Consider the following 15,660-nt stretch of genomic DNA (forward strand, 5'->3'; position numbering starts at 1 on the left):
TTGAGGGCCAAAGAAATCCTTTTGTATACTTTGTAACTTCCTGTGACTCCTTTGTTATTTCAAAATAAAAAGGTTTTTTTCTAAAGCTACTTTTTGAGTACTGTCATCTTCCAGAAATTTTATTTGAACTTTTATACTTGTTATACTTGACTACAATCCTGAAAATTGTAGGTATTCTCTCCATTTAGCAGATGAAAGTCCAGAGGCTTCCATTTATTTTTCCTAAAGTCAGATGAATCTCTTAGGATCAAGAAAATATGGTAAATTGTCGGGATTAAGTAACTGATTGAAGAACTACAATAGGACTTGAACTGGTCTGCCTAATTCCAAAGCCTACATCCTTTCTACCACTTGAAACTGCCTCTTCTAAAATAGTTGTATCTTGGAATTTAGTAAAAGTGTATGGCTTGATGCTAGAGGTGAGGAGACTGGGTTTTTAATTTATAATTTATTAGTTTTATTTCATTTTAAAAATTTGAGATTATATGTTAGGTAGATAGGAAATGATATAGAAGTTAGAGGTGTGTTAATACTGAAGTTAGAGACAATCCCTTTAAAGTTGCTTAGAATTTAGTGGAAGGGACAAGGAAGTAAACAATAATATATGTTATCAGATACCAAGATTAAATTGTGTAAGAGCTTTATGGTGGCACAGAGAGGAAAAGCGTTTAACTTCTCCTGGTGCAGTGGAAAGTTAGCAAACATTTTCAGTGTGTCCGTATTGCTCAGAAATATAGCACTGTAGAAGCCATGAACAAAGATAAAAAGACATATGGATAGATAAATTGAAGTTTATGTGTGTTTATCCTATATCCTATAGTTTTAAAAAAGATACAAGAAATAAAAATAACTTAGTAATAAGAATACGGGAAAATAAACTTAACAAAAGCACAGGACAAGAATAGCAGACGAGATCATTGCACACAGGTTCTGTGGGTTCTAGAGGTGGGTTGCAGGTAGGCTTTAAAATATCTTGAGGCCAGGGCAAAAAAGGAAACTTTATTTAAATAATTCACCATATGTCCTGATATATAGTCATTTTCAATGGGTCTAATATATTTTTTTTCCTTTAAAGGCATTTGGATACCTCCGTGATAGAAAAGGCCCTTTTCTTCATCCGTTGATGTTTTGATAGTGGGCTGGGAAGGAAAGCTGTGGTCCTCCACATTAGTCAGCAAATACTTGATTGATTTGGTATTTAGCTTAGTCAAGTAAGTTATTGATATGTTCAAAAGAACTTTTTTTTGAGTTAACATATTTTGGCAATAAAAATTAGAAATTTAATTCTGAAGAACATCTAATTGGTATTAAAATTAAGTAATTTCAAGATTGGTTTCTTTTGTGTAGATATAAATATTTGGCTATTTTTCTAATAGTTTTGGCTAAAAAGAAATAGTAATTAAGTTTATTAATTGTACATTGTTTTGGAAGATGTAGCTATAAACCTTTGAATTTTCATTAAATATGTTTTTTCAGATAGGTATTACATTCACATGGTACAAAATTCAGAAAGTGAAAAATATGTATATAGGTAGGTCTCCTTCTAGGGACGCAAACCTCTTTTCCTGATTCCAGTCGCCTGCTTGTTCTCCTCAGAGGGAAACAAAGGAAATATTTTAATATGTTTATTTTCTTTCTAATTATAACAGATTGAAGATCTCAAACAGACAAATCATGGCTTGGAAGAATATGTTAGGAAACTCTTGGATAGTAAGGAGGTGGTAAGCAGTCAAGTAGATGATTTAACCAGCCACAATGAGCATCTTTGTAAAGAATTGATTAAAATTGACCAACTAGCAGAGCAACTAGAAAAAGAGAAAAATTTTGTGGTGGATACCGCTGACAAAGAACTTGAAGAAGCAAAGGTATTACATTTACCACAATAGGATTTTTTATTGAGTTCTAACTGATATATAGTATTGCATTAGCTCAAGTTGTACAAAATAATGATTCAGTATTTCTGTATATTGCGAAATGATCAATGCAGTAATTCTAGTTAGGATTTTATTTCTACTCTAGGATAAGGATTTTAATTCTACTCTAAACATCATGCAGTTATTGAATACAATAGAAAGAGTGACGTTCACATTTATATCATTTGACAGTTTTTTAGATTTGACATTACATTTCAATATTTAGGGATTAAATTATATTGCACGTTTTATTTCTTTTAAAAAGTTTTGCTCAAAAAATTTCCGAAGTAATATGTAGTCATGATAAAAACTGGCAGGCAATAGAAATGTTCCGTATGGGCCATATATATATATATGATGGAAGATTGCTCAGCCATCAAACAGGGTGAAATCTTGACATTTGCAACAACATGGATGGAACTAGAGAGTATTATACTAAGCAAATTAAGTCAGAAAAACAAAATATCTTATGATTTTACTTATATGTGGAATTTAGGAAATAAAAAAGATGAACATATGGGAAGGGGGAAAATATTTTAATGTAAAAAATGTTGGAAATTATAACTTCTCACAATTATAATTTTTATTGCCTAACAGTTTATAAGCAAGATACAATGTATTTCAAAGCCAGAATGAAGCTTTTGAATTTTTTTTTCTTCTCTCGAAGATTTTATTTATTTATCTGACAGATCACAAGTAGGCAGAGAGGTAGGCAGAGAGGAGGAAGCAGGTTCCTTGCTGAGTAGAGAGCCCAATGCGGGACTCGATCCCAGGACTCTGGGATCATGACTTGAGCCGCAGGCAGAGGTTTTAACCCACTGAGCCACCCAGGCAGAACCTAATTGAATTTTTTAAAAAAGATTTTATTTATTTATCTGCCAGAGAGAGAGAGTGGGAGAGAGAGTGTGAGAGTACAAGCAGGGGGAGTAACATGCAGAGGGAGAAGCAGGCTCCCTGCTGAGCAAGAAGCCTGATATGGGACTGGATCCCAGAACCCTGGCTTCATGACCTGAGCCGAAGGCAGATGATTGCTACTAAAGTATTTGAAGGACATTAAAAGGTAGCTTGAATATTTTAAACATTTTTCAATAAATTCTTTTCGTTTATACTGTTTCTTTTAAGAATAGTTATCCTTCATTAACAATTTAGTGTCAAATTAAGTTTAGTCTTAATAATAAAAATTATCGAGATGCTTAGGTGGCTCAGTTGGTTAAGCATCTGCCTTCAGCTCAGGTTTTGATCCCAGGGCCCTGTGATTGAGTCCCCATTGGGCTTCTTCCTTGGAGGGGAGCCTACTCCTCCCTCTGCATGCCACTCCTCCTGCTTGTGCCCTCTTTCTTTCTCTCTGACAAATAAATAAATAAAATCTTTAAAAAATAATAAAGATTATCAAATTAAAGAATATTGGGTTAATGTTTTATTTTCTTGTTTTCTTCCTCAAATTAAAAATCATATTGCTTCCCAGTCTAGGAGGCCTAGCTAGCTAAATTCCCCTGAAGAGAGTACCCAGTTTCGAAGTCATCAATTTTAAAGGATTCTTAAAATCTGTGCTAGAGAGTGAGTACTCTGTCAGGGTGAATCCTCTGCTATCAAAAAGAGAATTTAAGGAATGGGAAAGATTTAAAATAAAAGAGCTAGGATCTACCTAAAACTGAAAATGTTAAGCCCATAGATGGAAATTCTGCCTAGCTTCAAAAAGATCATTTCCAGGAAATAGACATTCACATATGATGTGGAATGTTTGGTATATCTGAGAATTGGAAAGCTTGAGTAGAGATAGCATTGCTGATGCAGGAAAGACATTGAATAGTAAATAAGAGGGGATAAAATGGGTTGTTTGAATGTACTGAAATGAAGTCACCAACCTCAGTAAGTGAATGTTATAGGTAGAATGGGGAGTAGAAAGTACATGACCAGTGTTGGAGATATGAACACCAGTGCATGTTGTCATCATTCTTATGTCATTGGGTATGTAGTTTAGGTATCCAATTACTGGGGAGAGATTCCTTGTCTGATTTGTGGGATGAAGCTTGAAACAGAATTTCTGATTTGAGAGTTGAGAAAGAATATTTGTATTTCTGTACTCTTTGGGCTTATGCTCTAGAGAGGTAGAGTTTGAGGTTAAGTCAGTTTATCTGGAATTGAGGTAGATAATATTCAGTGTATTTATTTGCAAGAGTTTACTTTTAGTCATATTTTTAAAGATCAAGAGAATGACTTCTTCCATCATTTATTACATTAAAATGTATTGAATATTTACTATTTTATTTTCTATTTCTGTGTAACAAATTATTCCTAAATGTTAGTGGCCTCAGATGACAAACATTTGTTTCTCATCAAGTATAGCTTATTAGCTGGGTAGTTTTGGTTTACCATTTCTCAGGAAATTGTAATCAAATGGTTGCCAGTCTGTAGTCATGGCTTGATGGGTACTGGAGGGTTTGCTTTTAGATAACATATTCAGATGACTGTTGGCTTTTGGCGGGAAGCTTCAGTTCCTTGACAGGTGCACCTCCCTTAAGGTTGTTTGATAGTTTTATATCTGCTTACTTAACCTGAGCCAGTCATCCAAGAGAGGCAGAAAGGAGGAATCTGCAATGCCTGTTATGATTGTCTCAAAAGTTACAAACCATCATATCCTGGTCACTAGAAGTGAATTACTAAGTATATGCCACATTTAAGGGGAAGGGAATTAAACTCCATCATTTAAAGTAAGGAATATCAAATTTTATTAATGTATTTTAAAACCACCAGAATTATATGCCTCCTTTTATCTTCTCATTTTGAAGTTTTTTAATCATTCATATTTTAATAATACAGTGTTTCTCAGCTGATTCAACATAAGTTTTTGAAATAAGCAGAATTGCAATTTTACCATTACTAGTTTCTTCATACAATTTATATTTTAATTAACATAAGGCCTATTCTTGGACTGGATCTTCAATAGCTCTTGTCATTGTTACATTGGTATGTGTTTCATCAATCAAAAATATTTCAAAGTTTACCATTGAAAGATAAAGTGTAAAGGCTATTTAAGTCCTTCCTCTCCTCATGCTGATTCCCCCCTCTTCCTTCCCTGCTTTATTTTACTCTGTAGTACTTTCCAACTACTTTTCCCTATGCACACACTACTTCAGCCACACTAGCTCCTTACTATTCCTTAGAATTTAGCTGACATTCTTTTACCTTAGGACATTTGCTTTTATTTTATCTTCTGCCCGGAATGTTCTTTCAGATTTTTATATCGTTGATCTCCTCTCTCTCTCTCTTTTTTAAATATAATAATCTTTATTTTTTTAAATTGCTTTTCAGTGTACCAGAATTCATTGTTTATGTACTACACCCAGAGTTCCATGCAATACGCCCCCTCCATAATACCCACCACCAGGCTCACCGAACATCTCACCCTCTGCCCCTTCAAAACCCTCAGATTGTTTTTCAGAGTCCATAGTCTCTCATGACTCATCTCCCCTTCCAATTCCCCCCAACTGCCTTCTCTTCTCCATCTCCCCGTGTCCTCCATGCTATTTCTTATGCTCCCCAAATAAGTGAAACCATATGATAATTGGCTCTCTCTGCTTGACTTATTTCACTTAGCATAATCTCTTCCAGCCCTGTCTGTGTTGCTACAAAAGTTGGGTATTCATCCTTTCTGATGGAGGCATAATACTCCATAGTGTATATGGACCACATCTTCCTTATCCATTCGACTGTTGAAGGGCATCTTGGTTCTTTCCACAGATTGGTGATTGTGGCCATTGCTGCTATGAACATTGGGGTACAGATGGCCCTTCTTTCACGACATCTGTATCTTTGGGGTAAATACCCAGTAGCGCAATTGCAGGGTTATAGGGAAGCTCTATTTTTAATTTTTTAAGGAATCTCCACACTGTTTTCCGAAGTGGCTGCACCAACTTGCATTCCCACCAACAGTGTAAGAGGGTTCCGCTTTCTCCACATCCTGTCCAACACACATTATTTACTGTCTTGTTATTTTTGGCCATTCTAACTTGTGTAAAGTGGTATCTCAATGTGGTTTTGATTTGAATCTCCCTGATGGCTAGTGATGATGAACATTTTTTCATGTGTCTGGTAGCCATTTGTCTGTCTTCATTGGAGAAATGTCTGTTCATGTCTTCTGCCCATTTTTTGACATGATTATCTGTTTTGTGTGTGTTGAGTTTGAGGAGTTCTTTATAGATCCTGGATATCAGCCTTTTATCTGTACTGTTTTTGCAAATATCTTCTCCCATTCTGTGGGTTGCCTCTTTGTTTTGCTGACTCTTTCCTTTGCTGTGCAGAAGCTTCTGATCTTGGCAAAGTCCCCAAAATTCATTTTTGCTTTTTTTTCTTTTGCCTTTGGAGACATATCTTGAAATAAGTTGCTGTGGCTGATATTGAAGAGGTTACTATGTTCTCCTCTAGGATTCTGATGGATTCCTGCCTCACATTGAGGTCTTTTATATCCATTTCAAGTTTATCTTTGTGTAAGGTATAAAAGAATGGTTGAGTTTCATTCTTCTACATATAGCTATCCAATTTTCCCAGCACCATTTATTAAAGAGACTGTCTTTTTTCCACTGAATATTTTTTCCTGCTTTGTCAAAGATTATTTGACTATAGAGTTGGGGGTCCATACCTGGGCTCTCTACTCTCTTCCACTGGTCGATGTGTCTGTTTTGTGCCAGTACCATTTTGTCTTGGTGATCACAGCTTTGTAGTAAAGCTTGAAATAAGGCAGTGTGATGCCCGGAGTTTTGTTTTTCTTTTTCAACATTTCCTTAGCAATTCTTGGTTTCTTCTGATTCCATATAAATTTTAGTTTTGTTTTTTTTAATTAATTAATTAATTTATTTAGTTAGTTATTTTAAATTTTTTATTTTTTATAAACATATATTTTTATCCCCAGGGGTACAGGTCTGTGAATCACCGGTTTACACACTTCACAGCACTCACCAAAGCACATACCCTCCCCAATGTCCATAATCCCACTCCCTTCACCCAAACCCCCTCCCCCCAGCAACCCTCAGTTTGTTTTGTGAGATCAAGAGTCACTTATGGTTTGTCTCCCTCCCAATCCCATCTTGTTTCATTTATTCTTCTTCTACCCACTTAAGCCCCCATGTTGCATCACCACTTCCTCATATCAGGGAGATCATATGATAGTTGTCTTTCTCTGCTTGACTTATTTTGCTAAGCATGATATGCTCTAGTTCCATCCATGTTGTCGCAAATGGCAAGATTTCATTTCTTTTGATGGCTGCATAGTATTCCATTGTGTATATATACCACCTGTTCTTTATCCATTCATCTGTTGATGGACATCTAGGTTCTTTCCATAGTTTGGCTATTGTGGACATTGCTGCTATAAACATTCGGGTGCATGTGCCCCTTTGGATCACTACATTTGTATCTTTAGGGTAAATACCCAATAGTGCAATTGCTGGGTCATAGGGCAGTTCTATTTTCAACATTTTGAGGAACCTCCATGCTGTTTTCCAGAGTGGCTGCACCAGCTTGCATTCCCACCAACAGTGTAGGAGGGTTCCCCTTTCTCCACATTCTCGCCAGCATCTGTCATTTCCTGACTTGTTAATTTTAGCCATTTTGACTGGTGTGAGGTGATATCTCATTGTGGTTTTGATTTGTATTTCCCTGATGCCGAGTGATATGGAGCACTTTTTCATGTGTCTGTTGGCCATCTGGATGTCTTCTTTGCAGAAATGTCTGTTCATGTCCTCTGCCCATTTCTTGATTGGATTATCTCTGTTCTTTGGGTGTTGAGTTTGCTAAGTTCTTTATAGATTCTGGACACTAACCCTTTATCTGATATGTCATTTGCAAATATCTTCTCCCATTCTGTCAGTTGTCTTTTGATTTTGTTAACTGTTTCCTTTGCTGTGCAAAAGCTTTTGATCTTGATGAAATCCCAATAGTTCATTTTTTCCCTTGCTTCCCTTGCCTTTGGCATTGTTCCTAGGAAGATGTTGCTGCAGCTGAGGTCGAAGAGGTTGCTGCCTGTGTTCTCCTCAAGGATTTTTTGTTTGCTCCAGCTCTTGGAACTATAAACTTCCAAAACTGAACCAGGAAGACCCCCTTTCTCTTTGTTCACAGGTCTCCTTTCAAAGAGGACTTAATTGATAACCCTATTTAAAATTCCAACCTATTCCTTCATAAACACTCTCAATATCCTTAACTCTTCATTTTTTTTTACCCTAATGTACTATATAATTTATTTGTTAGGTTTATTTTTCATTGTCTGCCCAGATGGACTGTAAGCTCCACAAAGGCAGGAATCTTTGTTTATTTTTTTCTTATCTCAGTTGCTTAGAATAGATGTGAATGCTCATTATGTATTTTTTTAATAAGACAGTAACTGTCTGATATATATTTCACCTGTTATCTTTTTCTTCTCTTTTCAGCTAGAATATAACTTCCATGAGGGCAGAGATTTTCTTTTTTTTTTTTAATTTAAATTCTCTTAATAACATAGAGTGTATTATTAGTTTCAGAGGTAGAGTTCAGTGACTCAACAGTGTTATATAACCCAGTACTCATTATATCATATGCCCTCGTTAATGCCTATCACCCTGATACTCCTCCCCTTCAGCAATCCTCAGTTTGTTTCATATGGTTAAGAGTCTCTTATGGTTGGTCTCCCTCTCTGATTGCATCTTAATTTATTTTTCCCTCACTTCCTCTATGCTCCTCTGTTTTTTTTTTTTTTAAGATATTTCATTTTTTTTTTCCTTTTCTGTTGTTTTTATTTTTTATAAACATATATTTTTATCCCCAGGGGTACAGGTCTGTGAATCACCAGGTTTACACACTTCACAGCACTCACCTCTGTATTGTTTCTTAAATTCCACACATGAGTGAAATCAAAAGACAACTGTCATTCTCTTACTGACTTATTTCACTTAGCATAGTACCCTCTAGTTCCATCCATTTTGTTGCAAATGGCAAGATTTCAGGTTTTTTTTTAAGATTTTATTTATGTATTTGACAGACAGAGATCACAAGTAGGCAGAGAGGCAAGCAGAGAGAGAGAGGAGAAAGCAGGCTCCCCGCTGAGCAGAGAGCCCGATGCGGGACTCCATCCCAGGACCCTGAGATCATGACCTGAGCCGAAGACAGAGGCTCAACCCACTGAGCCACGCAGGTGCCCCAAGATTTCAGTTTTTGATGGCTGAGTAATATTCCGTTGTTTATATATACCACATCTTTATCCATTCATCTGTTGATGAACATCTGGGCTCTTTCCGTAATTTTCCTATTGTGGACATTGCTGCTGTAAACATTGGGATGCAGATGGAAGGCAGAGGTTTTTGTCTATTTTATTCCCTGCTATTCCCAGCATGAAACACAATGTCAGGTGCATAATAGGTCCTCATTAATCATTTGTCAGATAAATGAAAACACTGGGTTAACATCTTTTCATTTGGGCTAGTTATAATTTTGTTTTTCAGATTAGAATCAGCATTATGGTTTTGGTTTTTTTAATTTTTATTCATTTTTTAAATTTCTTTTCAGTGTTCCAGAATTCACAGCATTATGTTTTTTATGTCTTTAATAGTAATATATGTTTATCATAAAAATTTAATTTCATATAGAGGAGTATAATGAAGAAAATAACATCGTACTATAATTAGATATCTTATCTTGCTGAGTGTACATATTACTGGTTATGTTCCATCTGTATCTATGATATGTGTGTATAAATTTCCTTTTTACAACGATATGTCAGATAAAATTTTTGGCAGTGTGAGTTTTTATACCTAATTTAATGTGGGCATCTTTATACATAATTTAATATAGATCCATTTTTTTGGCATCTACATAATAGTGTAAGTTAAAGCATTGAAAATTGCCTATCCAAAACTGTATAAGCGTATCCAAACTATACATAAGTTTTGTTTCATACCATTGCCCCTTAGTATTTCATGGATTACAAAAGATATGACTTTCAGAGAAATCTTAGAAAAGAATTTGGGTCTAAATAACAAATGAGGAGCAATAATTCCAGAAAAGTTAAATTTAAAATATAGCAGGAAACAGTTTAGAATAATGAGTGGAAGGTTTATGAATTGAAAAATAAGTTTATTAAACTAATATGCCATTTTTAGCATAGATTATATCAAATAAATCTTTGCATGAAAACATAGTCACTGTCTTATAGAGACATACAATCTAGTCATATACTAACTACATGACTACAGGTAGCTATACTGTAAGACTGGGTATGTTCAATGTTGTAAAACTGATACAAAAAGTATTTTATAGGTTTGATTGAACTAAACTATTAAAAGAGTTCAGAAGAGAAAGCAGTCACTCTGACTTTGGTCATTTGGGAATACTTTTATCCTACTCATTCTTTTGTCTCTTCCCTATTATTGTCTTCAGAATTTTAATTAGTATTGACATTTTGTTGCAGTTTGTAGGGAGTAATTTGGTAAAATATAACCAATTACTATTTCATAACAAACTTGGGTTAATGGAAAGGAACTGCTATATTTTATTCTATGTTCTTTTATCATCCAAAGGTAGGTGAACAGAAAGGCTAGATTATCATTTCTTTTGTAAATTATTCACTACATGATTTTATTTTTAAGTAGCTTCCCTTTTTTAGTTTTTAATTTTATTTTTTCATCATGGTAAGTGTACTATTTAATCTCTATCCCCTCTTTCACCTACCTCATCCACTCCCAACTCTGGTAACAGTTTGCTCTCTATGGTTAAGAGTCTATTTCTTGTTTTTTCTCTCTCTCTTTTTATCCACTTAGCTTATTTATTTTGTTTCTTAAATTCCACATATGAGTGAGATCATATGGTATTTGTCTTTCTCTGACTTTTTTTGCTTAGCATTATACTCTAGAACTTCATCTGTGTCATTGCAAATTGCAAGACTTCATTCTTTTTATGGCCGAATAATATTCCGTGTCTGTGTGTGTGTGTGTGTGTTTATGTATGTATATGTAACCACATCTTTATCCATTCATTTATCTATGGACACTTGAGCCGTTTCCATAATTTGGCTATTGTAAATAATACTGCAGTGAACAGACGGGTTCTTGTATCCCTTTGAATTAGTGTTTTTATATTTTTTGGGTAAATACCCAGTAGTGTGATTATTAGATCATAAGGTAATTCTAATTTTAATTTTTTGGAAACCACCATACTGTTTCTGCAGTGTCTGCACCAGTTTGCATTCCCACCAACATAAAGATTCCTTTTGGTCCACATCCTTGCCAGTACCTGTTTCAAGTGGCTTCCTTTTTTGATGTTCTCTTTTTAATCTTTTTTTTTTTTTTTTTTTTTTTTTAGTATTTTATTGTTTTTTTTGTTTTTTGTTTTTTTTTTTTAATTTTAATTTTTTATTTTTTATAAACATATATTTTTATCCCCAGGGGTACAGGTCTGTGAATCACCAGGTGATTCTTTTTAATCTTTTTAAATATTTTTAATCTAAATAACCTTTTTTTTTCTGGCTTATTTTTCAGATTGAACTCATTTGCCAACAAAATAATATAATAGTATTGGAAGATACAATAAAAAGGCTTAGATCTGTAAGTACATTTTTTATACATTTAAGTTGCGGAGTCATTTTTATTCTGTTAGACTGTGAAAAATGGTATATGTGTTTTAGTTCTTCTGCATTTTGTGAACATTAAAAAATGTCTGCTTTCTAAAATCAGCACTCTGCTTGGTGCACAGGGGCGCTTCCCATCTGTAAGAGCATTGTTGTTCCTGCTCCATTTCATCGTTATGCCTTCCTTTCCCAGAGGTGGAGAGAACTTTGGTTGGTTTTATTAGTACCCTTAGCTGTTACTTGATTTAAAATGATGACCATGAGTAATTTAATTCTCAAAATACAAGGTACATTTGTTTACACATTAACTTTTATCCCTCTTAATAATAAATATTAAATCAGATGTTGTAAGTTAATTCAGAGTAGTGAGTTTTTTTTTTCTAACAATGTGAAATGAAAACTCATTTTAGACTGTTTAATGTTATCATTTAAAATATCATTTGGAACACCCTCTCTGAAAGCATATCTGTAATTTTCTCCCAATAAAGTATTGGTAAAATAAAGATTATAAAAGAAAAACTGCTTCTAAATACATTAAGGTAAATGGGAATGTACCTGAAAGTGTATACAAGTATAAAATATCCAGCATTCATTTAATTTATTCATTTATTGAACAATTATTGAACAAAATTTAGATGCCGTAAATAGAAGCTCTAATATTAGCATACAAGTTTCCTAAGCAGGAAATTTCTTATTAATTTCCTAATAGAAATTAATTCAATTTCTAGGACTTACAACTAGATCTGTGTGCATTTCTGTCCCCAAAATTTCTTTACCATTTTTCCTTAAAATTACCAGGAAACGTGAGGGTAAGAGGATGGTGAAAAGAAATTAAGAGACAAAGAGATGAGGGCAGGAGGAGCACTGAGGATGATGTCCAACAGTACTAAGTTTATTCAAAGCATTAAGGCCATATGTATAGTGTAGGAGAAACAATACACCTGTGTTCAGTTAAACAACCATGAGTTCCCATAATAAGTTTCACATTTAACTATAAGCAGACCTCGTGACGCCAAACAGCTGATGCTAGTACAATTGTTCTGTATTGATACGGCAAACCTGAAAGTAATTTATGAGCAGTACCAGGGCAGCAAGGACCAGCAATGAACTTTTGACCCCAACTGAATTGTTCTCATTTGTTTAGCAAGCATGTGGGAAGTCACATAGGCAAGCGCACGACACATAGCACATACCCTTTCTCAGTGCTACTCAACTTTTCCCGTCTTAAACCTTTTGTTAGGTTATTCAGACTTTAAAGGGGGCACAAGTCAGGGCCTGGTTTGGTCCTCGACTCAAGCCTTATTGCAGCTTCCCACATTGAATAAATTTAAGGGTTCTTTCAGTTAAATAAAAATATAGTACATTCACAAATGCTAGAAAAAGAAGGCAGCTAACTGTTTTTTAAAGAGTACTGATGAATTATCTTCTAAAATACCAAGTTAATTATTTTTAAGGATCCTGTTTATTCATTTTTATATAGAAAATGATGCTATAGTATAGCTTGAAATAATAACCTAATTTTTTCCTCCCTGGCAAGATAATTTTAGAGACTGAAAAAGGACAAAATAAATCTCCTTCCAGACTTGATTCCTTTGTCAAGACTTTAGAAGCAGACAGAGATTACTACAAGAGTGAAGCTCAAAATTTGAGAAAGATGATGAGAAGTAGATCTAAAAGTCCAAGACGCCCATCTCCATCTTCCCGGGTAGGTTTTGGAAACTTACAAATATTTTGGAGTTTGTTGCTCAAACACTGACTTTTATTCTTTGATTTACCTAATATGCAAACAATTCATTTTGATTTGGCATGAATTGATATATCCAAGAATTGGGGAGACAGAGATCTCTTTGATGGCACAGTGGACCATTGAATTTGGTTCTGTATCCCCAGTATAGGTAGTAGTTGGGAGGTAATCAGATAAATGTGGACCAGTTTGGGACAAAGCTGTTTAAAAGAGAAGTGATTTTTTAAAACTTTTTTTTTTTATCATTTCTTTTCATTGTATTGTCACGTTTGATTGAGTAGAGATTGTGTAGTGCTTTTTTTAGAGCCACGTGTCAAAGAAGAATTTCAGATTTCTTATATAATAATCTTAGGGTACAAACTGTGATGTAGAGCTTTTGAAAACAACAAGAGACCGTGAAGAACTAAAATGCATGCTGGAAAAATATGAGCGTCATTTGGCAGAAATTCAGGGTAATGTCAAGGTTCTTACATCTGAGAGAGACAAGACCTTTCTTCTTTATGAGCAGGTAAATTTATTTATAAATAACATATCTAATAATAATCAATTTTTGAGATATGTAATTTTTTAAGTTGAATAAGAATGCTTAAATCTGCCAATCAAATTAACCTAACATTTGGGAATTACTTTGTTCTTAAGGTATTCTTAATGAAATGTAATGTATTTCCAATACAATAAGTGTATGTGTACATACACAAATATACACGTTTTTCCTTATATCCAAAAAAGATCATATACATGTATAGAAATATTCTGATTTTTGGCATGAGAAATAAAGAAATTGTTAAATGACTGGAAATGGTGAGTTCAAGGTAAACTTGAGATTTGGGGTTAGAGAATGCTAATATTACTTTGATATCAATCACTTTAGGAAATGCCTATAATTTTCTTAATTTAGGAGAGTAAAATCAGTTTGTAGTTTATACCCATTTTTAGCTTAGATATATATATATATATAGATATATATATATATAGATATATATATCCCTTATTAATCATTTAGCTTATTTATTCAACAAATATTAAACCTCATAAATCACTAACAATTTCTTTTAAAAATATCAAATTTTATTAAGAATTATCACTATCAGGGGTGCTTGGGTGGCTCAGTCGGTTAAGCATCTGCCTTTGGTTCAGGTCATGATCCCAGAATCCTGAGATGGAGCCCAGCATCTGGCTCCCTGCTCTGCAGGAGGCCTGCTTCTCCCTCTCCCACTCCTCCTGCTTGTGTTCCTTCTCACTGTGTCTCTCTCTATCAAATAAATAAAATCTTTAAAAAAAAAGAATTATTACTACTGTATGCAGGGTTCTGAGCTCGCCACTCTAAGAGATAGAAAAAAATGAAAAATACCAACACTGTTTTCTATGTTCACAGTCTACTTGGGGAGATAAAGTATAGTATAGTATAAAGTAAAGTCTTGTATGTATTTTTTATTACTTAAGTATAAGTAGTCTAGAAGATGTTGTAACAAATAAAAGAAGTGGGTATTTTTAGTTGTTGTGATTAAGGAAATCTTTGCTAGATGATATGGAATTTGAGTCCTAAAGGAAGAAGGGAGTTCCTATTATCCTGAAAGGGGAAAGGAACATTCCAGACCAAAGGAATAGTGAGAGGCAAATGATAAAGGCAGGAAAATCAGTAGATAAATGGATCAGGTTAAGACTAGACTAAAATCTATATGCCATTGGAGTAAGGGGGAGCTAAGTCTTGAGAGGTAAATTGAACTAGAGCTTAGAGCAGGGGTCTGCAAACCTTTTCTGTGAATGCCAGAAAAGAAGTATCTTGGGCTCTGCAGGCCACACAGTTTCACAGCTATTCAACTCTGTCGTGGTGTGAAAGTAGCTATAGACAATTACCAAATGAATGAGTTTGGCTGTGTTACAATATAACCTTACTTTTAGACATGGAAGTTTGAATTTCATATTATTTTTACTTATGATAAATGTTATGAAATCTGTTTGGTTTTTTTTTTTATCATTTTTTTAAAAGTGTAAGAAACATTCTCAATTTACAGACTTACAAAAACAGTATGATCTCCCTGATATGAGGAAGTGGTGATGCAACATGGGGGCTTAAGTGGGTAGGAGAAGAATAAATGAAACAAGATGGGATTGGGAGGGAGACAAACCATAAGTGACTCTTAATCTCACAAAACAAACTGAGGGTTGCTGGGGGGAGGGGGTTTGGGAGAAGGGGGTGGGATTATGGACATTGGGGAGGGTATGTGCTTTGGTGAGTGCTGTGAAGTGTGTAAACCTGGTGATTCACAGACCTGTACCCCTGGGGATAAAAATATATGTTTATAAAAAATAAAAAATTAATTAAAAAAAAAAAACAGTAGGCAGGCTGGATTTGGCCTGTGAACTACATGTAGTTTGCCAACTTCTGAATTACATGTAGAGGCTGTTTAATG

At 34.4% G+C, this 15,660-nt stretch overlaps 1 protein-coding gene across 3 annotated transcripts in view; it reads left to right on the forward strand.

Annotated features, from left to right (window-relative positions):
• Nucleotides 1–15,660, forward strand: part of TSGA10 (testis specific 10) — a gene marked incomplete at its 3' end in the record, with an annotated part of 158,005 nt that overhangs the window by 22,047 nt on the left and 120,298 nt on the right. For all 3 annotated transcript variants that reach the window (XM_082746844.1, XM_082746843.1, XM_082746845.1), the window contains exons 3-6: nt 1,650–1,865; nt 11,414–11,479; nt 13,040–13,207; nt 13,599–13,754. In XM_082746844.1, the coding sequence (XP_082602970.1) occupies nt 1,650–1,865; nt 11,414–11,479; nt 13,040–13,207; nt 13,599–13,754 (606 nt within the window). The remainder of the gene's footprint in view (nt 1–1,649; nt 1,866–11,413; nt 11,480–13,039; nt 13,208–13,598; nt 13,755–15,660) is intronic.

Source organism: Mustela nivalis (genome assembly GCF_964662115.1).
Source record: "Mustela nivalis genome assembly, chromosome: 8".
NCBI lineage: Eukaryota > Metazoa > Chordata > Mammalia > Carnivora > Mustelidae > Mustela > Mustela nivalis.